The 24,865-nt window shown below is 40.0% G+C and overlaps 1 protein-coding gene across 2 annotated transcripts in view; it reads right to left on the bottom strand.

Annotated features, from left to right (window-relative positions):
- The window catches only part of LOC133658885 (calcium-independent phospholipase A2-gamma-like), a 42,579-nt gene extending 17,714 nt beyond the window's left edge, over positions 1–24,865 (bottom strand). The window contains exons 1-9 of one of the 2 annotated variants that reach the window (XM_062061374.1): positions 24,548–24,865; positions 22,204–22,296; positions 18,520–19,448; positions 15,031–15,180; positions 14,523–14,674; positions 9,548–9,642; positions 8,898–9,069; positions 8,671–8,728; positions 7,214–7,408 (exon numbers count right to left, since the gene is read on the bottom strand). In XM_062061374.1, the coding sequence (XP_061917358.1) occupies positions 7,214–7,408; positions 8,671–8,728; positions 8,898–9,069; positions 9,548–9,642; positions 14,523–14,674; positions 15,031–15,180; positions 18,520–19,448; positions 22,204–22,225 (1,773 nt within the window). In that variant the 5' untranslated portion in view covers positions 22,226–22,296; positions 24,548–24,865. The remainder of the gene's footprint in view (positions 1–7,213; positions 7,409–8,670; positions 8,729–8,897; positions 9,070–9,547; positions 9,643–14,522; positions 14,675–15,030; positions 15,181–18,519; positions 19,449–22,203; positions 22,297–24,547) is intronic. The other variant, XM_062061376.1, reaches the window with a different exon arrangement.

Raw genomic sequence — 24,865 nt, 5'->3', positions numbered from 1 at the left:
CGCGAATGAGATAAATAATATTATTTGATATTTTACGGTAATGTGTTAATAGTTTCACACATAAGTCGCTCCGGAGTATATGTCGCACCCCCGGCCAAACTATGAAAAAAACTGCGACTTTTAATCCGGAAAATACGGTAATGTCCTTTTTTGCTGCTTCAACACAGCTCAATCAACACAGAAAAAGGTAAAGTGAAATAACAGACAGACAGGGCTTTGCTGTCCGTAACACACGCACACACACGCACACACACACACACACACAGGAAAATGAGCTAACGTTACGCTAAAAGCGAATTAGCCTTCACCTAAAGCCAGGACTGCGAGCGAGCTGAGCTGCCGTTTGTTTCTAGAAGGTCAACGGGCTCATAGTGATGTTACTAGTAGTTGACTGGGAGGTGTTTATTATCATTTGGGGAGAGTCCGCTGCCTGATGCTTACCTGCTAAACACCTATCTCCGCCGTTTACAGTTTGTGCAAAACGCGGCTGCCCGTCTCCTCACCAGTACCAAAAAACACGAGCACATCACCCCAGTCCTGGCCTCACTCCACTGGCTCCCTGTCCGTCACCGCATTTATTTTAAATTACTTTTGTTTTTAAATCCCTAAATGGTCTGGCCCCACAATACGTGACCGAGCTCCTGCATCATCATACCACGTCTAGAGCCCTAAGGTCAGCTGACCAAATGCTGTTGGCGGTCCCCAGATCCAGGCTAAAGACCAGAGGGGGCAGAGCCTTTTCCGTTGCCGCCCCTAAGCTCTGGAACAGCCTTCCCCTCCACATTAGGTCAGCCCAGAGCCTGGGGGTCTTCAAAACCCTTCTTAAGACCTACCTCTTCTCGCTGGTCTTTGACCTGAGCTGAGTCCGCCCACTTGGCCACCATTTCTAGTCGCCCCCCCACCCCCTTCGCTTTAGTTTTATTTTTCAATTTGTCGCACTTTTATTATTATTATATTTATTTTCATTAAGCAAATTTTAACTTTTTATTTGACCTCTTTTACCGTATTGTTTTTGCACTATCTTGTTCAGCTCAACGGTTCAATACACGTTCCTTGTTTTTGTTTTTTTGCTCTATGCTTTTTTAACCTGTAAAGCACTTTGGTTCAATTTAAAAGTTGTCGTAAACGTGCTATATAAATAAAGTTGCCATGACTATCTGCTAACCCCACCGCAGAAGCACTGACTCCATGCGCTCTGAATACGCACTGCTGATTGGCTGTTACCGCTCTGTTTGTAACCAATCAGATGGTTGTGTGGGTGGGACAATGCTGGGTGCTGTGTAGAGTCCTGACAGAGACAGAGGCAGAAGGAAGCGGAGCAGCTTGTTAAGACGTTAGCTTAGGCGGCTACTTAATATGTCCGTGTGGAAACTCGTTCGGTAGACCTCCGAACCGAACCGAAACCCCCGTACCGAAACGGTTCAATACAAATACACGTACCGTTACACCCCTAGGAAATACACTTTTCCATGACATGCTCATGTTTTGTAAAGGGTCTGTATATATATCCTCTATATTGTGCAACCATAGTTGATAGTGTTCAGCTTGTAATGCAGTGAAGACTTACTGACTACTTGAAAGTGTATCCAAGTTTAGTATTCCCTCTTGAGAAGATGCACGGCCATAAAAACGTGCTGAAATGTGAGACCGTGAACAAAGCAGCAGCCAGTAAATGAGCGAGCCTCCATGGCGAAACAATCTCGCAGCGGTGTTTAACGCCAGAGAGGCCAGAAGTGGCTTCAAGCTCAGACGTATGGCCTCTCCCACTCTTCTGGCTTCATCAAAAGGCTGATTCAGCAGGTATTCTCAGAGTGGCCTTGGTTTCAGTAATGTGACTCACTAATGGGCCAAACCTTTAGAAGAGCATGATTCACAAGCAGACTGAGCACCATTGGCGCTCGCTGAGGGTGGTGCTCCAACAATCCTATGTTTAAAAGGTGGGCACAAATCCACGCTCCCATTCCACCCTATCCCCTCAGGAAACACCATGGCAACAAGGCCCCTCCTCGTCATTCCATACATCCATTGTCAAACGTCTCAAGTCATCCTGGCCTATGTCGTTAAGCAAAGGGATAATTGAGAATGCTTTAATGTGGAACATGCGTCCCCCTCCTCCTCCTCCTCCTCTTCATCCCCTTGTTCCAACTCACTAAGACATCTTCTACGTGGCCATTATAGCAAGTGTGAGGAGCGGATGATTAAAAGAAAAAAAGCTGCTCTCAAGTTCTAGATTCACTATATTTCAATCATAATCTCTGGAACAAAGAGATGGTCCTGCAGGGACATCACCAAAACAATCATAACTTTCTTGGAAGGCCACATTCCAGCATGCATGGTGTGGAAACCCTTTGGACCAAACAAAAGGGGGATTGTTTGGGTCCTGAATTAAGTGGAAAACTCCGTGGGTGTGGGTGGAAGAGAGTGAGATGACTCTCTTGTCAGGCAGGAATGCTGACATCATAGACGTTCAACGGCATGACTATTCAAAGATGACATGTCCTCAAGATGGTCAATGATGTGACTAATAGTTAACCTTGAAGACTTCCCCAAGGTAGTGGCACTAATATAATTAAAGGCCTACTGAAACCCACTACTACCGACCACGCAGTCTGATAGTTTATATATCAATGATGAAATCTTAACATTATAACACATGCCAATACGGCCGGGTTAACTTATAAAGTGACATTTTAAATTTGCCGCTAAACTTCCGGTTCGAAACGCCTCTGAGGATGACGTATGCGCGTGACGTAGCCCGACGAACACGGGTATGCCTTCCACATTGAAGCCGATACGAAAACGCTCTGTTTTCATTTCATAATTCCACAGTATTCTGGACATCTGTGTTCGTGAATCTGTTTCAATCATGTTCATTGCATTATGGAGAAGGAAGCCAAGCAAGCAAAGAAGAAAGTTGTCGGTGCGAAATGGACGTATTTTTCGAACGTAGTCAGCCACAACAGTACACAGCCGGCGCTTCTTTGTTTACATTCCCGAAAGATGCAGTCAAGATGGAAGAACTCGGATAACAGAGACTCTAACCAGGAGGACTTTTGATTTGGATACACAGACGCCTGTAGAGAACTGGGACAACACAGACTCTTACCAGGATTACTTTGATTTGGATGACAAAGACGCAGACGTGCTACTGTGAGTATGCAGCTTTGGCTTTTTTTTGCGTATGTACGTAACTTTTTAAAAATATATAAGCTTTATGAACCTTGGGTTAGGTGAACGGTCTTTTGGGCTGAGTGATTGTGTGTGTTGATCATGTGTTTGAATTGTATTGGCGTGTTCTATGGAGCTAGGAGCTAGCAGAGGAGCTAGGAGCTAGCATAACACGTACCGTACCGTAAGTGCGCGTCACGTACGTAACTTTTTAAAAATATATAAGCTTTATGAACCTTGGGTTAGGTGAACGGTCTTTTGGGCTGAGTGATTGTGTGTGTTGATCGGGTGTTTGAATTGTATTGGCGTGTTCTATGGAGCTAGGAGCTAGCAGAGGAGCTAGGAGCTAGCATAACAAACACGCAGGTGTTATTATGCAGGATTAATTTGTGGCATATTAAATATAAGCCTGGTTGTGTTGTGGCTAATAGAGTATATATATGTCTTGTGTTTATTTACTGTTGTAGTCATTCCCAGCTGAATATCAGGTACCGTGAGTATGCAGCCTTGGCTGCTAAACATTCGATAACTTGACCGTATGTGCGCGTCACGTACGTAACTTTTTAAAAATATATAAGCTTTATGAACCTTGGGTTAGGTAAACGGTCTTTTGGGCTGAGTGATTGTGTGTGTTGATCAGGTGTTTGAATTGTATTGGCGTGTTCTATGGAGCTAGGAGCTAGCAGAGGAGCTAGGAGCTAGCATAACAAACACGCAGGTGTTTTTATGCAGGATTAATTTGTGGCATATTAAATATAAGCCTGGTTGTGTTGTGGCTAATAGAGTATATATATGTCTTGTGTTTATTTACTGTTGTAGTCATTCCCAGCTGAATATCAGGTCACCCCCGGCTCTCACAGCATCTTCCCTATCTGAATAGCTTCAACTCCCCACTAGTCCTTCACTTGCACTTTACTCATCCACAAATCTTTCATCCTCGCTCAAATTAATGGGGAAATTGTCGCTTTCTCGGTCCGAATCTCTCTCACTTCATGCGGCCATCATTGTAAACAATAGGGAACTTTGCGTATATGTTCAACTGACTACGTCACGCTACTTCCGGTAGGTGCAAGCCTTTTTTTTTATCAGATACCAAAAGTTGCAATCTTTATCGTCGTTGTTCTATACTAAATCCTTTCAGCAAAAATATGGCAATATCGCGAAATGATCAAGTATGACACATAGAATAGATCTGCTATCCCCGTTTAAATAAAAAAAATTAATTTCAGTAGGCCTTTAAGCAATATGACTCAAGGGGGAAACTAGGCATAAAAAGTGGGGGTTCTTTCAAAATAAGATACTCAGAAATAAAAAGGATAACAATTTCAAACAAATGTCTTTCTTTGATATAGAGGATATTTGACTTGTGGGCACAAATAGGACAGTGTCATATAGAGCAGTGGTCCCCAACCTTTTTGTAGCTGCGGACCGGTCAACGCTTGAAAATTTGTCCCACGGACAATTTGTATGTATTGTGTTTTTTATGTTGATTTAATTCCTTTTTTTTAAAATTTTTTATTTCTTGTGCGGCCCGGTACCGCGGCCCGGTGGTTGGGCACCACTGATATAGAGCAGTGGTCCCCAACCACTACCGATTGGTACCGGGCCGCACAAGAAATAAAAAATACATAAAATAAATAAATACATTTATTTGGTTTTTTTTTTTAATTGTTTAATTAAATCAACATAAAAAACACAATATATACATTATATATCAATATAGATCAATACAGTCTGCAGGGATATAAGCACACATGATTGTATTTCTTTATGACAAAAAAAAAAAAAAAAAAAAAAAAAAAACCCAACCCATGGCTCTCGAGCCGCATGCGGCTCTTTAGCGCCGCCCTAGTGGCTTCCTAGAGCTTTTTCAAAAATGTAAGAAAATGGAAAAGATGGTGGAAAAAAATATAATTTTAGTTTTAATATTGTTTCTGTAAGACAGCAAACATGACACAAACCTTCCTAATTGTTAGAAATCACTCTGTTTATATTAAACATGCTTCACCGATGAGAGGATTTGATGAGAGCCGTTTTGCCCTACTAATTTCTGTGGTCCTTGAACGCACCGTAATTTTTTTTTTTACATTTACAACTTTCTCAGACGCTGCTACAGTAAGACGTGTTTTATGCCACTCCTTCTTTGTCTCATTTTGTCCAACAAACGTTTCATGCTGTGCATGAATGCACAAACATGAGCTTTTTTTGATGTTATCGACTAGTGTGGAGTGCTAATCAGACATATTTGCTCACTGCATGACTGCAAGCTAATCAATGCTAACATGCTATTTAGGCTAGCTGCATGTACATATTGCATCATTATGCCTCATTTGTAGGTATATTTGAGCTCATTTAATTTCCTTTACTTATGTCCTCACTGTATTTAATTTATATTTGCATGTCTCATGACTCATTATCTTTTAAGATTAAAGATTAAAGTACCTGTATGTAATATTGGCTGCATGTCTGATAGTTGTTTGTGTGACATGTCATTATAGACCACAGCAAACATTACCTAGCTTGCCAAAGATAGTAATAAATCCATTAGAAGAAGACGGCCTGCCGTTTCCTTTAACTTAGACAAACACATCTATACCTTTGTCTAAGCCAGACATTTCCAGGAGTGATCTCACCCTCAGAGAAGCCTCCGTTTTACTAATGTTTTCCAATGTTACAAAAATTAGTAGAATAAATATTACATTTCAACATTTCTATCAACAAAGATTTGCATCAGCCTGTGAAAAATAGTCATTTTGATAGTTAATAGCTCATTTAAAAACATACACCATGTGTTGCCTTCACCATAAGAATTATACAAGGCTTTTATTTTTTTGCGTCTCCAGAATAATTTTTTGTGTGTATTTTTGGTCCAATATGGCTCTTTCAACATTTTGGGTTGCCGACCCCTGGTCTAGTGGGACAGGCGAAAGTTAAGTCGGAGAAAATGCAGTCTTTTACAAATGATTTAATGTTTCTCTGCGGCCCGGTAGCAAATGCGTCCCGCTCCGGACCGGATGGTTGGGGACCACTGATATAGATGATCTTTGACTTTGACACTAGGTCTTTAAAAACAGAAGAGTGCTTCTGTCGTAGAGACGATATTTGCTGCATTTTGTTTTAATGTATGACTTTATTATTGTAATGATGACTGTATTTAATAAAGTAGCATGAGAGCATTTAATTTGGGCCACAAGGACATGTTTTGGGGACCAGAAGCTCAGCGGTACGAGACCAGCTGCCAATAAAAATATTGTATGTATGATAATGAAGTAAGGATTTGGGTTGGTGAAACACTTCAACACCATAAATGTGACTGTGCTGTTCTTCCATCTTACAAAATGAGTTATAAATGCTGTAAAACAATTAGTTGGGTAAAAAGTAGATTGGCAGAGTAAAACGACCTAAAAGCCTTATTCCGCTTACAAAGTCTGACTAAAGAAAGCAGTGTCAAGTCCAGGATGCTCAATAAATATCCAGAGTGTGAAAGAGACCCTTTCATAATTAGACTGTTAGTCTTATCGTCCCAGTGAGACAGGTGAAGCAGTCAAACGTGGGTGTGGGCATCTTGCAGTCGGTTTCCACCTGCCAGGCAACAGGCGGGGGGGAAATCTCCCCCAACATCAAGGCCCAGTCTTCTGTTTCCTCCCATTGACTAGCACTATGAACATGAGAGTGAGTGTGTGCTCCAACTCCAGGAGATGTTGACACCATGAAAAGTAGATGCTTTTACTCGGGCGTCTGACCCATGTAGTTTGCAGACTGAGCGCTTACTCAGGCAGTAAAGAGTAGCATCAGGTTATTGATCTGTCCAATGGTGTTTTGTTATGATGGCTAATGCATGGTTGCCCAGCAAAGATGGACTTAAGTGCCTTTCTTCCAGCAAAAGGAAACCAAGAATGACAGGCAGGAAGTGAAGCTCACTCCTTACAGCATGTCACGCAAGTACCTTTTGTTCCCATTTGTCTAACAATTGTTGCACTTTTATTAACAACAACACGAGGTGGAAACTAAGAATGAATCGTCTCATTCTGGTTGGAAAACTTACCTGATGAAGGTCACTCCCCAAGAGGAATTCCTGGAAATAGCCGGGGGCCGCGGATGTGGCGCGGATAGCCTGCCAGAGCTGGTGCTGGCTGCCCCCCAGGTAGTGGGAGCGCACCCCTGGCAGCAGGTTGTAGTTCCTGAACACGTAGGCCTTGAGTGGCGTGCCCCTGTTCACGATGGTGCTCACTGCTGCCACCTGCACGTCAACACAGTGATTGTCAGGCAGCATGTCACGTATGGTACAATGACACTAAAGAATCTTTCAAGTCTCCAATAGGGGTGTCCACCTCTTGAGTATTGGCTGCTACCCATTTTAATTCGATACCATATCAGCACCAATAGTTGTATTATTTTGTTTGTGTAGAATGCTACAAGGGATTTGATCAAACAGAAACAATAGTAGGCACAAAAAACACTAACCTATTCATTGTCAACTGTCCGGAATGGAGGTATGCTGTCAATAAGTCGAAGTGGACTGGTAACTGTTTTAGCGACACAATCATTCTTGAAGTCTAGCTTATAGGGGTGTAACGCTACGTGTATTTGTATTGAACCGTTTCGGTACGGGGGTCTCGGTTCGGAGGTGTACCGAACGAGTTTCCACACGGACATATTAAGTAGCGTAACGCACGTTGTGTAAACAATGCACAACACCCGGCATGCTAGCAGCTAACGGGCTAGGATAGACTGACCATACGTCCTCTTTTCACCGGACATGTCCTCTTTTGCGGAGCTGTCAGGGCGGAGTTTCTTAAATGCCTCAAATGTCCGGCATTTTGATTTAGGGTTGCGTGTATTTTCAATGTACGTTCAGGGTTAAGAAGGGGTTAAAAACAAAACATTGGTGAGGGAGGGGCAGAGACAGAGAGAGAGAGAGAGAGAGTTATGATAAACGCGCATGCGTCGCCAGGCTCTGCTTTTTATCCATAGATTTATCATATTTAATTTTTTATTATCTATAGCAGGGGTGTCAAAAGTGTGCCCCGGAGGCCATTTGCGGCCCACAGCTAATGTTTTAAAGGCCCACGGCACATTCTAAAAATACTATTAAAATAAACAAAAACATAATCAAAGTGAAATAAAAAAGCTTAAAGGTTAAATGTAACTTAGAAAAAGTTGCAATGTTGACTAATAAAACAAAGCTGTTTTTTTTTCTTTCAAACTGTCATTGCTCAAAACATAATATTGAATCAAAATCAATGTTATTATGAATTATTGACCTATCCAAGGTTCCCATTACTTCACATCAAATATTACACTAAGAAAAATATTTTTGGTGGAAGATTTTGCAAATTTGCTAAATAAATAACCCAAAAATGTATATTTTGTTGTTTTCTTACTGTACCGAAAATGAACCGAACCGTGACCTCTAAACCGAGGTACGTACCGAACCGAAATGTTTGTGTATCGTTACACCCCTACAAAATGTAGATATTTAATCCTATGGATTCAACTCACTTTAGGACATTCCGGGTTTCTGGAAGTTTCCACAAGAATGTGTGAGCCCATTTTTTCTCTGTGACAGAAGAAGAGTCCATTTTCAGTACATTTGATCTCATTTAGGGCTTTCCAAATGTTACGTGCGTCAGAAATAATTTCCTTCCAACGATGATGTGACAAATACAATCAAACAGGCTCACTGTTAAGCCACAGAATTCCATTTCAACATTAACAGCGGCACTGACCTGAGGATGCTCTCCCAGGCTTCGCTGTTGTAGAAAGCGTGGCTCCACCCCATCTTCACCGTGCCAACGATCACATTCTGCTTGAAGACGTCTGAGCCCAGTTTGCGGTAAAGGTCGTCGCACTCGCTGGTCGGCAGCTGGAACACGCCCAGCATGAAGCCGAGGATAGCACCTGCAGTGTGAACAAATCTAGCAGTGGCAGGTGCACAAGCCCACTGGGAAGGCTGAACAAGGCCCTTGATGATGAACAATGCCCGAGAGTACCACAAGTGCACAGATAACGTGGGCGGGGGGAAATGGGGGTGATCAAAAAGTGAGCAGATGTGGCCCAGATGGATTGTGAATGTTTCAAGTTTGCCTGAAGAATTGCATAATCTTTCGATAATATTCCCTGACAGGGAAAATGAGGATCTGAGGGACCCGCGAGGAATAAACACAACAACATAGTGTTGGTGATTAAAGGCCAATCTGGCGGATAAATAGTCATTTAACAATGCTGCAAAAGGTTGAAGTTGGAGCTCCCCCTGGTGGTCATTTTTTATAGTGCTGATTGAGGCCTTTTTCCTTATTGGATCATTTGTGTCCATATTAGCATTCCTAGCATGATGCAGTGTGTATACATGACAAAGCGGGACAGGAAAACAACTCACCTGTGCTGACGCCACAAATATAATCAAACAGTTTGTAAATGGGTTTGCCGGTCAGGGCTTCCAATTTGTGCAAAGTCTGAAGGGCAAGAAGTCCCCTGAAAGTACAGAAAATATGCAATTAGAAATACAAACATTTACCACATCTCTCTAAATAACCACTGAATCTCCTACAGTCAACAAAAAGCAAAGAACCACCTGGGATTAAAAAAACAACAAAAAACAGTTGATTGGAGTTTTACTAAATCCACAAGATGGCGGTATCAGTGGTCAGCACCGAGCAGCTTTGTCTTACCTTCTTTGTCTTAAACTGCGATCACATTGGTCGTGTTGTGCAGTATACTTATTAATGGATGAGCATGTGTTCAAAGAGTCATGATGTGGGTTGAGATCAGGCCATGTCGTTATGGTTTGTGAAGCCCTTTCAGGTACTTGTGATTAAGGGATATAGAAATCAATTGTGATTGATTGATTCATTTGATTTTTCCAAACGTTTTTTTTATATATATATATAATAAGTATTCATGGTTAAAAAATAGCTGTAATTATTGTCCTGTCCTCATTGGGGTTTAGTTCAATCAAGGATGTCCAAATGTTTTTCACTAAAGGACCCTTTGATATTTTTATATCATTTTGTTATAAAAAAATCTTTATATTTGTGTAATGACTATTAAGTCCGACTAACGGTATATTAGTCACTTCCGGGCGGGGTGGCTCAGAGGGTAGAGCATCTGGCTCGATTGCGGCATCCACCATCCTTGTCACTGCCTTTGTGTCCTTGGGCAAGACAATTCTCTCAATGCCACCCACAATACAGTAGTCCTACAAAGATTGCGGCTTCACGGTCATTTTTGTATTTATTTTGGGCGTAAATGAAGACTTAACAGGGCATATTTTACCTGTTTTGGTGTATTTGCGATCCCTATAAGTGGTGTAAACTTTAAAAGGACAACCGCACTTTTTGGGTAATTTTCAAACATTTTTGTATGCAGCCGAACTCCTAAATAAACGCGAGCAAAAGTTGGCTAACAATGAAGGCAACAGGAGTCATCATGTCTATTCTGCCTGTAAAGCGCTCTAAAAAACCTCCATCAGCGTCATATATACTGTACATGCTGGATTGTACAAACCCCGTTTCCATATGAGTTGGGAAATTGTGTTAGATGTAAATATAAACGGAATACAATGATTTGCAAATCCTTTTCAAGACATATTCAGTTGAATGCAGTACAAAGACAACATATTTGATGTTCAAACTCATAAACTTTATTTTTTTTGGCAAAAAATAATTAACTTAGAATTTCATGGCTGCAACACGTGCCAAAGTAGTTGGGAAAGGGCATGTTCACCACTGTGTTACATGGCCTTTCCTTTTAACAACGTTTGGGAACTGAGGAGACACATTTTTGAAGTGGAATTCTTTCCCATTCTTGCTTGATGTACAGCTTAAGTTGTTCAACAGTCCGGGGGTCTCCCTTCTGCTATTTTAGGTGCCACACATTTTCAATGTCTGGACTACAGGCAGGCCAGTCTAGTACCCGCACTCTTTTACTATGAAGCCACGTTGATGTAACACCTGGCTTGGCATTGTCTTGCTGAAATAAGCAGGGGCGTCCATGGTAACGTTGCTTGGGTGGCAACATATGTTGCTCCAAAAGCTGTATGTACCTTTCAGCATTAATGGTGCCTTCACAGATGTGTAAGTTACCCATGCCTTGGGCACTAATACACCCCCATACCATCACACATGCTGCCTTATACACTTTGCGCCTATAACAATCCGGATGGTTCTTTTCCTCTTTGGTCCAGAGGACACGACGTCCACAGTTTCCATAAACAATTTGAAATGTGGACTCGTCAGACCACAGAACACTTTTCCACTTTGTATCAGTCCATCTTAGATGAGCTCAGGCCCAGCGAAGCCGATGGCGTTTCTGGGTGTTGTTGATAAACGGTTTTCGCCTTGCATAGGAGTTTTAACTTGCACTTACAGATGTAGCGACCAACTTACTGACAGTGGGTTTCTGAAGTGTTCCTGAGCCCATGTGGTGATATCCTTTACATACTGATGTCGCTTGTTGATGCAGTACAGCCTGAGGGATGGAAGGTCACGGGCTTAGCTGCTTACGTGCAGTGATTTCTCCACATTCTCTGAACCCTTTGATGATATTACGGAGCGTAGATGGTGAAATCCCTAAATTCCTTGCAATAGCTGCTTGAGAAATGTTGTTCTTAAACTGTTCAACAATTTGCTCAGGCATTTGTTGACAAAGTGGTGACCCGCGCCCCATCCTTGTTTGTGAATGACTGAGCATTTCATGGAATCTACTTTTATACCCAATCATGGCACCCACCTGTTCCCAATTTGCCTGTTCACCTGTGGGATGTTCCAAATAAGTGTTTGATGAGCATTCCTCAACTTTATCAGTATTTATTGCCACCTTTCCCAACTTTTTTGTCACGTGTTGCTGGCATCAAATTCTAAAGTTAATGATTATTTGCAAAAAAAAATATGTTTATGAGTTTGAACATCAAATATGTTGTCTTTGTAGCATATTCAACTGAATATGGCTTGAAAATGATTTGCAAATCATTGTATTCCGTTTATATTTACATCTAACACAATTTCCCAACTCATATGGAAACGGGGTTTGTACATAATGTAGTAACAGGCTCAGTCAAAACATGTGTTACAAATAAAACCATCAAAAGCAATCTGCTTTTGTATAAAGTTAAGAGAGCCGCGGGTTGCCAACCCCCGCACTAGACACACCAATAAGCTTGTTTATAGATGTACAATACAACTCCTCATAGGAAGTTGCCATTTGTTACATGAAATTATTATTATTATTTATATTACGTTATATCAAAAATAATTTGAGCAAAATTTAATTGAAATATTGTCGTGTGGCCCTCCAGCAGTGCTCGGGTTGCTCATGCGGCCCCCGGTAAAAATTAATTGCCCACCCCTGGTCTTGAGGCAGGGAGTCAAGGGGAAGGAAAAACAGGAGCAAACTGACAGGTAAAAAAAGAGTAAGTGGATATTTTACAAGAGTTCACCAAAAATTGTGTTTTTGTTCATAGTAAGTGCAGTTCAGTGGCATTGTGTGACATTTGCCACACCCAAAATTCATGGACACTCAAGTTGTGTCAAAAAGTGCTACAAGGACTTCATCATGACGCAGTACAGATGCTAGTTTTGTGTTTTTATATTGCAAGGACAAACACTATTGTCTGTAAAATCACGGCTCACCTTTATCACTTCTGGATTTAGAAATTGGAAAAGAAGCTATGGACAAAAGGTAAAGCACTTGAAGAGTCATACACATGGGCATAGGCGCCGATCCTGTGGGTGCTTCGGGGCCCGATGTACATATGCCATTTCAAATGGAGAGACAGACATAGTAACACCTGGATTGTGGATGTGTAGCTTTATAGCACTGACAACTAATAAACACACATTTGAGTTGTTATTAATCCAACACTTGTTTTTTTATTCCTATTTGCTTTCCTCTCATGCCTGGTCAGACTTTCTGCACACCCTTTTTTAAATTCTCTTTAAAAGCGTGTTTATCTTATTTGTGTTGAGCTGTTTAAAAAGTATATTGTTTAAAAACAGTCAATTAAATCCAGTCATGGTATCAAAACTAGAAAATTATCTGTCTACGGCACACTTACTAATGATGACTAGATTTTTCCCGCGATTAGTTGAGTTAACTGAGAACAAAATGCGACTAATCGGGATTAAATATTTTAATTACATGAGCAGCCCGAATTTTAAGTCAACAGTTTGTGTTTGATATCAGTTATCCCCTTTTTCTCTTTACAAGGTGCCTTTTTGCTTTCATATTTGTATTTACAGTCACGATCAAAAGTGTACATACACTTGTAAAGAACATCATGTCATGGCTGTCTTGAGTTTCCAATCATTTCTACAACTCTTATTTTTTGGTGATAGAGTGATTGGAGCACATACTTGTTGGTCACAAAAAACATTCATGAAGTTTGCTTCTTTTATGAATTTATTATGGGTCTACTGAAAATGTGAGGGTCAAAAGTATACATACAGCAATGTTAATATTTGCTTACATGTCCCTTGGCAAGTTGACCTGCAATAAGGCGCTTTTGGTAGCCATCCACAAGCGTCTGGTTGAATTTTTGATCACTCCTCTTGACAAAATTGGTGAAGTTCAGCTAAATTTGTTGGTTTTCTGACATGGACTTGTTTCTTCAGCATTGTCCATACATTTAAGTCAGGACTTTGGGGAGGCCATTCTAAAACCTTCTTTCTAGCCTGATTTAGCCATTCCTTTACCACTTTTAACATGTGTTTGGGGTCATTGTCCTGTTGGAACACCCAACTGTGCCCAAGACCCAACCTCCGGACTGATGACTTTAGATTGTCCTGAAGAATTTGGAGGTAATTCTCCTTTTTCATTGTCCCATTTACTCTCTGTAAAACACCAGTTCCATTGGCAGCTTAACAAGCCCAGAGTATAATACTACCACCACCATGCTTGACGGTATGTTTGGTGTTCCTGGGATTAAAGGCCTTACCTTTTCTCCTCCAAACATATTGCTGGGTATTGTGGCCAAACAGCTCCATTTTTGTTTCATCTGACCACAGAAGTTTCCTGCAGAAGGTCTTATATTTTTCCATGTATAATAAATTCATAAAATAACCAAACTTCATGAATGTTTTTTGTGACCAATAAGTATGTGCTCCAAGCACTCTATCACAAAAAAATAAGAGTTGTAGAAATGATTGGAAACTCAAGACAGCCATGACATGATGTTCTTTACAAGTGTATGTACACTTTTGGCCACGACTGTATGCTGTTCAAAACAAAAAACCTTACAATGAAAAATAAGTTGCGTTCCGTAAAAGGCTTGAGGAAAGTAATCTATAAAAGCATTTGTGATGGATAACCCGTATCAGGAAGTAGAAAAGCCTCCTGTATTAGGATGCTGAATGTACCTTAAACCTCCTCCGTCTATGGACAGGATGCGTATGCCTCGGCCTTTAACTGCTTTATGGTAGCCCACCAGAGTAAGAGCTTCTCGAACTGCTTCCCTCAGACCAGGGTCTTTTGCTTGTTGTAGACGCAATAAGCAGGGGATGACTTTCTCCTGAGGAACACAGGAACACATTGGAGTTTTCTAGGCAGATTGGAGGACAAATACAAGCAGAATCCTTCACATAACTCAGTCAGTCACAATGCATCCCTATTTTTCTGTTTCAGAAGAACTACAGTTGACAGTGGCAACCAATTCTAGATGTGGGAGTCAACTGTCTTCGCTTCACAGGGCATTAGTAGAACCTTTGCCTACATTGGTAAAAGTAGCCACGGTTAGAAATAGGTTAGGCCCTGATGGAGATAAGGCTGTGATATAAATAAATGCAGCGCATGCCCATAAGACCATGGTCCACATCCACATAGTGTTTGCCCCGCAGCAAACCCAGAAGGGCCGACTAGATACCTCACCTTGACAGCAACCCCACAAGTCTCAGGGAACTCCAGGAGATGGTAGCTGAGGTCCTCCACTCTGCTGATGTAAACCCTCACATCTGTGGCCCTGTGGAGGGCTTGGACCAGAGCACGGGTTCGATTGTCCACGCTCACCCTGGCAATGATCTGGATGAGGGAAAATAATAAATATTACCTAAAAAACTGTTCAGAATGTAAGTGTCCATTTGTACTGCAAAACAAATACCGCCGTGGTACGTAAATGACACTCATGGTTGCTTTGAAGGCAGGTGTGGGGGACAGACAGAGCATTTACATGTGCTAAATACTAAAACCTCAACAAAATTGTTATACAGTTCTCAAAAACATGCAACCCACAAATGCACATTATACGCTGTATTTTTTCTTATCAACTTATTTTTGGTCCTAATAGAAGAAACCAATTCCCTGCCATGCTTTAGTGATTCAAATAACAAATTAAAATGACTTACAAAAATAGATTCAATCTTTGATTAAACCATATCATAAAAAATATTAGTAAATAGTCCGAAAATTTACTTTACAGTACAGTATTTACTTTTAAAAAAAGGAGGCACCTGAAGTGACATGTTTATAGGTATAAACTATTTTTTTTAAATATATTTAAATATAGTATATATTTTAAATATATACAGTGTTCCCTCGCTACAACACGGTTTACTTTTCACTTTTACACTGATTTTTGTCTGTGTAATTTTTTACAGTGTTGCATGCTTTTTTTTTTGCTTTTTTACAGTGTATGAATGCGCATTGTTTTTTGCGTCCTGATTGGCTAAGGGACTGTAGAACATTGCCAATCAATCTTCTTCAAGCCATGTGTCCTGTACAGTACAGAATGTATACTGTGGTGGGGGATATAATCTTGTAGAGGTTTTTAATATGGGTAAGACAGACTTATTTTGGAAACTAATGCCCTCTCGCACCTTTATAATGAAAGACGAGGCTAAAACACAGGATAAGGCCCAAAAAGATGGTGTTACTCTGGTTATGTGTGGAAATGCTGTGGGCTTTATGATAAAACCCAGGCTTATTTATAGGTAAAAAAATCGTAGAGCCCTAAAAAACAGGTTTTGATCTTTGGTTTCATTCTTTAATAGAGTAGTGTACTGTACTTATTTTTTTAAATCCACAAAGGTTTGAACTTTGAGAGTGTTTAAACAAGAGAAATGTGAGAAAATGTTAATGCCTGTCTGAGAAAAGTTTATAAAGTGTGTGGTTAAGGGTTTTACAGACTTAAAATATAAATAAGAAACAAAAAAACATATACTGTACAGTACTGCAAACAAAAAAAACATCCTATAAACGAAAAAACATGCACAGTAAATGAAAAAAAACATGTAAATGAAAAAACATAAAAAACTAAAAATAAAAAAATCTACTTCTACTACACGGATTTAGGGGCACCGAAAAGGGGGGGTAAAGGAGACGGATTCTAGGGGCCCATGATGGAGGGGGGCCCAGAGAGGCCCCTAATGATGATGAAATTATAATACAGAAAAAATAATGGGGGCCCTGTAAAGATTCTTTTCATGGGGCCCAAAATCCCTAGCGGTGCCCCTGCACGGATTTCACTTAAAGCGGGTATTTTTTGGAACATAACGCCAGCGTTAAACAAGGGAACACTTAAGAAAATATTATATTATGATAAATACCATATAATATAAAGTGTTATATAATATTGTTTTAGTCTCATTAAATGTTAGCTCCATCTCATGTTTAAAGCTTTTCTTCGGGGAGGCCTTCATCAATACAAATTAGGGGTGCTCAAAAAAATTGTTTCACATCCGAATCGCGATACTTGCTTATTCTGATTCTAAATCGATTAAAAATGATCAAGATTTGCTTTGTAAAACTTTATATATGTATACATTTTTTAAGAATCAATTTTAGGCCACCACACTGTGCGTATGTCATTGGTGTCAGCAGCCAAGAGGATCTTTTGTAACTTGCAACCTGTTTGGGAAAGGTTTTATTATCATACCAAATAATATATTGCAAGAACGTACGTGCATATAAAACATTTATATGCATGTACAACACTTAAAACTTTCAGCATAACAGTATGTGGAATTAAATTATGGAATGGATTAAGTAAAGAAGTTAAAAATTGTACTGACATGATCCAGTTTAAGAGGTTGTTTAAATTAATAGTGCTTACAAAGTACAAAGAAGAAGAATTATGAGAAAAACTTCCAACCTTATTGAAAATATTCTTCATCTCAGTATGTTAATAATGACTGAATTAATTAATTACATATTACAAACTGTTGTATATACTAATTCATAGATGTTATTTTATTATATAAAAAGGTCAGTAAATGATTTTATATAATTGTAAACGCTTTGAAGTGGGAAAGGGGTAGGATTAAATAAGTTTTGCTTCTTCCTACTCCTTTTCGGGCATGATGTAAATGAAATGATATGAAATTGTGTGATGTATTATGATGTAAATGTGTTCATGTTCGAAATAAACTAAAAGAAAGAAAGAAAAAGAAAGAATCGTGTTCGAAATTAAATCGCCACCCCAGGAATCGTGATCAAATCAAGAGATTCCAATCCCTATTACAAATGTATTTTATAAAAATATAAAATAACATTGTGAGTTTTAAAATCACATATACATCATTTCTAAATATGTATAATTTATTATCTCTATTACAAATGTATTTTATAAACATTAAATAACATTGTGATTTTTTAAATCACGTACACATTTTTAAATGTGTATAACCTAATAAAATAATATTGATTATAGTACTCTGAATTAGTGTCTCATTGAAAATTGGATCCCTCTATACATGTTATAATACAATATACAAGGTGGCGACTTGTCCAGGGTGTACCCCGCCTTCCGCCCATGTGCAGCTGAGATAGGCTCCAGCACCCCCCGCGACCTCGAAAGGGACAAGTGGTAGAAAATGGATGGATGGGAATACAATATACATTCATGTGATTAGGAAATATTACATTATAATTATTACAATAATTTACATAACTCCCCTAAGAATTAGGCATTACAAAAAAGGTACATTTGATTAAGCATTGATTATTCTGCAATATGACATTTATGTGGTATTACGGTCAAATCAGTTATTTTTGAGGTACGGTTAGGCAGCTTTTTTCATCGGAATCCTCCACACTTTCTTTTCAGCTTTACAGATGCCAGGCTTTCCATGCAGGCGCTGGCAGTTGTAATAGTCAAGTTTGAAGTCACTTTTTTGATGCTTGGAATGCCTGATAAGGTGTGTCATACAACATAAGGAAGCTTGATGATAACAAACAGGTTGGGGATTGTGTTCACCATCAAGGCCTGGTCACATGAGCAGCCGGTCTAAAAATACATGCAGTCACGCAGGGCTTGCCACAAGCATTAGACATGTCGCTGCAGGAGATGTGAACACATTCTGATATTTATACACGCTACAACAGGTGCTCTGTAGCCATGGCAACTCAATCCAAAGCACTTACCTTTTCCCTTTGAAGAAGAAGTTTCTTGGCCTTCTCATCTTCCACCTTCTGCTCTTTAATGATGCTGACCTCCGCCTGCTTCCCCGGCGCATCCTCAAGCTTAACGGCATCATCCGTAGCACTTTTGGACTCCCCCGTCCTGAACTTTGGCACCAAGGGGGTGATGTAGCTCCCGACAAAAGCTTGCACGGTGGGAGTGGAGTAGGCCAGGTAGTGGCCAAAGCCTTTCTTGGCGGGAAGGGGCGGTGTATTACACATTAGGTCACTTGATTGTGGAGGCTTTTCCACGTGGTCTTTCTGCTGAGTTTTGGTACTGCTGTCGAAGTAGGAATTGATGTGATGGGCTACGTAGTTGTAGGTTTGATCCAGGTTGACTGACAAGCTGCTAGGGTGGAAAAGTGCTTGGGTTTGTTTCCCGTTGGAGGATTGTTGAGGCTCCTCAGGTGTGACACGCCTCAGCTTAATCTCCTTACTCTCCTGCGCGGGTACGGTGGCAACAGCGTCGGTGGCTTGTGTGGCGTTGTGAGGCTGCGAGGAGGAGGTAGTGGCAGCAGCTTCTAGTGCAGTTACAGATGTTGACTTGGAAGCAGCAGCGGTCCCTTTTTCCGCAGCCGGCCCCACATTTGTCCCAGGCTTCTGGGCTTTGAGTCTGGTGATCTTGGAGAGAAGGTCTGTGGGCGTCACGGCTTTAGAAACCGTGTCCAGCGTGTTCCTCACTCGTGACATGTGCTGGCTCAGGCCCGCAGACCAGCGAGGTGTCGAGCTGTTCAAACACAAGCCACCGGTGTGGATCCCCAGCTTTTGTCTAAGCTGGTAAGTCCTGCGGCGCCATGCTTTTCGAGTCGGAGCCCCCCGAGAGCAGAAGATGTACAACCGGCTGAGGAAGACGCACTGAGGATGTTGCACATGGAGTGAGCGCTGGAAAGTACCTGAGGAGGGAAATGGGGAGTATGCTGATTTGCATGAGTGGCGTATAGGGGTGTAACGGTACATGTATTTGTATTGAACTGTTCGGTACGGGGGATTCGGTTCGGTTCGGAGGTGTACTGAACGAGTTTCCACACGGACATATTAAGTAGCGTAAACAATGTGTAAACAATGCACAACAAGGCACAACACACGGCATGCTAGCAGCGACCGGGCTACAACAACATGTAAAAGCCAGAGCTGGAAGACCCTCCTGCCTCGTTAAGATCTCCCTTTTGGGAACACTTTGGCTGCGCGATACAACAATGGAGGACGGAGGTTTGCCGACATTGTTCAGCAGCTGCTTCTGACAACACGTCAAACATGCTAACCCATTTGAAGCGTCACCACCGCATTCAAGCAGCCTCTCCTCGGCGAGTCAGGCAGGGCTAAAGCAATAACAAATGTTTTTATAGCAGCAGATTTAAGACCATATTGCATTAGAAACTAGATTTTGAGCCACTTCTATGGTGGAAGAACAATGAGCCCATATATCCTCTTAATGCCAAGTTAGCCAGGCTGGGGGGGAAAGAAAAGTTCATCTGAGGCTGAGTTGACTTGAAACTGTTTAATGTTGCACTTTTTATATGTGGAAAAAAAGTTTTGTCATCTTATTTTATCTGAGCAACAACTTGAGGCAGTTTAATGTTGATTTAAGTGGACCCCGACTTAAACAAGTTGAAAAACTTATTGGGGTGTTACCATTTAGTGGTCAATTGTACGGAATATGTACTGTACTGTGCAACCTACTAATAAAAGTCTCAATCAATAAATCAAAAAAAGCACTTTATATGTGTGTACAGCTCCATTAATGGACATTGGAGTCTTACTTTCAAAGGCAAAATTAAAGTATTGCTAGAAACATAATTTTATATGGGACTTTATTGTATTATATGTATAGTACATGTTCCAAAAATAAAAAAGCATAAAGCGCCACCAGAATTAGAGATATTACAAGTCAAAGTGATGAAGCTTAGTGTTACGCTCATGACTTGGTGTAACTAAACATTACCCTAAAAGATGAAGGCAATTGCATTTTATTGATATTTGAAATGTATTCAATGTTTATAAATGAATATTTAATTATACTAAATGTAAAAAAGGGAATAAATATTCAAAATAAGATCATTAAATGAAGTCAAGTTTGGTTACACCATCATGAGCACAATTTTGGGGTCTCCCTATGTCTAGCATTAAAAGATTGCAGTTTGTGGCTGCTAGACTTTTGACAAGAACAAGAAAGTTTGATCATATTACGCCTATACTGTATATACCTTTATATACACATATACCTATTAGGGCTGCAACAACTATTTCGATTAAAATCGATTATAAAAATAGTTGGCGATTATTTTGGTCATCGATTCGTTGGATCTATGCTATGCGCATGCGCGGAGGCAATTTATTTATTTATTTATTTTTATTTTTTATTTATTTTATTTTATTTTTTTAAAATAAACCTTTATTTATAAACTGCAACATGTACAAACAGCTGAGAAACAATAATCAAAATAAGTATGGTCCCAGTATGCTGTTTTTTTTTTCAATAAAATACTGGAAAGGATAGAAATGTAGTTTGTCTCTCTTTTATCCGATTATTAATCGATTAATCGAAGTAATAATCGACAGATTAATCGATTATCAAATTAATAGTTAGTTGCAGCCCTAATACTTATACATATACTATACACCACGGATCAGCCTCCACAGATGATTCGCTAGCTGTTCCAAGTCGGGACCACTCCTTATGCATCAGTCGGTGACGTCTCGGCCCCCCCGACTTGTATACATGTGGACAGCTCCACTAATGGACATTAGAGTGTTACTTTCAAAGGCAAAATTTAAGTATTGCTAGAAACATAATTTTATATGGGACTTTATTGTATTATATGTATAGTACATGTTCCAAAAATAAAAAAAAGCATAAAACACATTGTATTTAAATATACTATATGTAAAAAAGGGAATAAATATTCAAAATAATCTAGTTTGGTTACGCCATCATGAGCGCAACACAAGGTTGTAAAAGTTTCAACTACAATTCTAAATAAGATGTCAAAAGCAAGCTGAAATCAAATACACACAACTTAAAGATTGATCAATACCTATTTAAATTTAGTAATACATAAATATGATGATTTATCAAAATATAAAAGAAATATACCTGAACAGAATGCTCATGATGGTTACACCAAAAAGTAACGCTATGAATCACGTTTTTCCAAGTTTTAGGGGCATTTTTATGCTATTTCCAAGCATCTCCTTTTTATTATCGATGATTTTAAATGGTCAAACTAATGCATATTATACATGCATGCCCTAGTAAACGAACAAAAAAAGTAATATTTATTTTGATTGTTACATTTTGAAGTACATTTGTGCAGGTGGGTGCGAATGTACCCATTACCAGAGCTGTACTCATGTAGAAAGGTTTCGTTAAGAAACCATTCTGAGCCTTATCTTATTTAGTTTTTATTTTATATATGTTGACCACATGAACCCTGGCAATGGACCCTGTGTGTATATGTATGTTATGCCATTGTTTACACATTTGGTAAATAAATAACCAAACAATTTATATTTTGTTGTTTTCTTACTGTACCGAAAATGAACCGAACCGTGACCTCTAAACCGAGGTACGTACCGAACCAAAATTGTTGTGTACCGTTACACCCATAGTGGCGTATATCAAATGTTCTGTTAAACCCAGGTACTCACTCAGGCACCATCTGTGACTCATCCTTTAAGGTGCCAAGAGTTCACTCCATCTGAAGCAACTTTAGCTCTACACTCCTTCTTTCCATCAACCTGCTGATGATCAACAGACAGTGAGAGTTATTTATTTTTTGTCCTGTCCAGCTTCTCAGGCAAATCATATAGTTGATGTAGATGCCCATATCGGCTGTTCAGATGTACTTTACAAAAGAGAAGTGTAGGATACTTCTCTTGATGCCTTATTTGTATTTGATTTTATTAAATGTACAAACCCCGTTTCCATATGAGTTGGGAAATGGTGTTAGATGTAAATATAAACGGAATACAATGATTTGCAAATCCTTTTCAAGCCATATTCAATTGAATGCACTACAAAGACAACAATTTTGATGTTCAAACTCATAAACTTGATTTTTTTTTTGCAAATAATAAATAACTTAGAATTTTATGGCTGCAACACGTGCCAAAGTAGTTGGGAAAGGGCATGTTCACCACCGTGTTACATGGCCTTTCCTTTTAACAACACTCAGTAAAGGTTTGGGAACTGAGGAGACACATTTTTGAAGTGGTATTCTTTCCCATTCTTGCTTGATGTACAGCTTAAGTTGTTCAACAGTCCGGGGGTCTCCCTTGTGCTATTTTAGGTGACACACATTTTCAATGTCTGGACTACAGGCAGGCCAGTCTAGTACCCGCACTCTTTTACTATGAAGCCACGTTGATGTAACACTTGGCTTGGCATTGTCTTGCTGAAATAAGCAGGGGCGTCCATGGTAACGTTGCTTGGATGGCAACATATGTTGCTCCAAAAGCTGTATGTACCTTTCAGCATTAATGGTGCCTTCACAGATGTGTAAGTTACCCATGTCTTGGGCACTAATACACCCCCATACCATCACACATGCTGCCTTTTACACTTTGCACCTATAACAATATGGTTCTTTTCCTCTTTGGTCCGGAGGACACGACGTCCACAGTTTCCAAAAACAATTTGAAATGTGGACTCGTCAGACCACGGAACACTTTTCCACTTTGTATCAGTCCATCTTGGATGAGCTCAGGCCCAGCGAAGCCGACGGCGTTTCTGGGTGTTGTTGATAAACAATTTTCGCCTTGCATAGGAGAGTTTTAACTTGCACTTACAGATGTAGCGACCAACTGTAGTTACTGACAGTGGGTTTCTGAAGTGTTCCTGAGCCCATGTGGTGATATCCTTTACACACTGATGTGGCTTGTTGATGCAGTACAGCCTGAGGGATGGAAGGTCACAGGCTTAGCTGCTTACGTGCAGTGATTTCTCCACATTCTCTGAACCCTTTGATGATATTACGGAGCGTAGATGGTGAAATCCCGAAATTCCTTGCAATAGCTGCTTGAGAAAGGTTTTTCTTAAACTGTTCAACAATTTGCTCAGGCATTTGTTGACAAAGTGGTGACCCTCGCCCCATCCTTGTTTGTGAATGACTGAGCATTTCATGGAATCTACTTTTATACCCAATCATGGCACCCACCTGTTCCCAATTTGCCTGTCCACCTGTGGGATGTTCCAAATAAGTGTTTGATGAGCATTCCTCAACTTTATCAGTATTTATTGCCACCTTTCCCAACTTCTTTGTCACGTGTTGCTGCCATCAAATTGTAAAGTGAATGATTATTTGCAAAAAAAAAAAGTTTATCAGTTTGAACATCAAATATGTTGTCTTTGTAGCATATTCAACTGAATATGGCTTGAAAAGGATTTGCAAATCATTGTATTCCGTTTATATTTACATCTAACACAATTTCCCAACTCATATGGAAACGGGGTTTGTATTTATATTATCATTTGGTGCAGCCGGGCCTGAGCAGGAGGGGATAGAAAGAGAAAAAAAGGAAGACAGAGGGGGGAATTGTGGGGACAAGAGGGGGATTAGACAGAGAGACAACAACAACAACAACAGCAAACGCAACAACAACAACAATAGAACAACATCAGCAAATAGGATATGTACAAATATGATAGTAAAAGTGATAGCAAAGAAGCAGTTAGTGAAATACATAATAATGCAGAAATGACAATGAGCATTATTACACTACAAATGGAGCAATACAAATATCGCTATTGATAATGAACAATACCAATAATTTACCTCTATTATCAACAATACAGTTGTTCAAATGCAACAATACATATATGACATGATAACTAGAGATACAAAATAAAGCATATAAATGGAGGGGAAGAAAGAGAAGCAACCTATATTAACCTTGTAGATTGTTATAGTAACAATAGGTTAAGCTTAGTCAGTGTGCCAAGTGTTACCCAGTGAGAGTTAATAAAGGTGACAATGACGTGCCAAACACTCACCTTTCCTCAATGTTTTTGTGTGCGCCACACTACTATAGCCTAGCAGCACATGCAGGGATGAAAGTAAACACCAATAAAAACAACCACACTATGAAAAATGGAGGAAGCTAACGGCTAGCAGCCACACAGGCTAAAACGAAACAACATGACCATACTTGCTGCTTTTAAACTCGTCGTATTGAGATGACTGGAAAGCTTTTTTTTTAAAAAACCTCTTCTTGGGCCGCCATTCGACGACTTGACTAGTTTAATAATGACGAGGCTGGGCAGTGTTGGCGCTGACGCTTGATTTCAACACTGTCATGTCTGCCGTGGAAG

The sequence above is a fragment of the Entelurus aequoreus genome, linkage group LG10 (genome assembly GCF_033978785.1).
Source record: "Entelurus aequoreus isolate RoL-2023_Sb linkage group LG10, RoL_Eaeq_v1.1, whole genome shotgun sequence".
NCBI classification, from domain to species: domain Eukaryota; kingdom Metazoa; phylum Chordata; class Actinopteri; order Syngnathiformes; family Syngnathidae; genus Entelurus; species Entelurus aequoreus.
The sequence above is the reverse complement of the archived record's forward strand: the minus strand, read 5'-3'. Positions and strand labels throughout refer to the sequence as shown.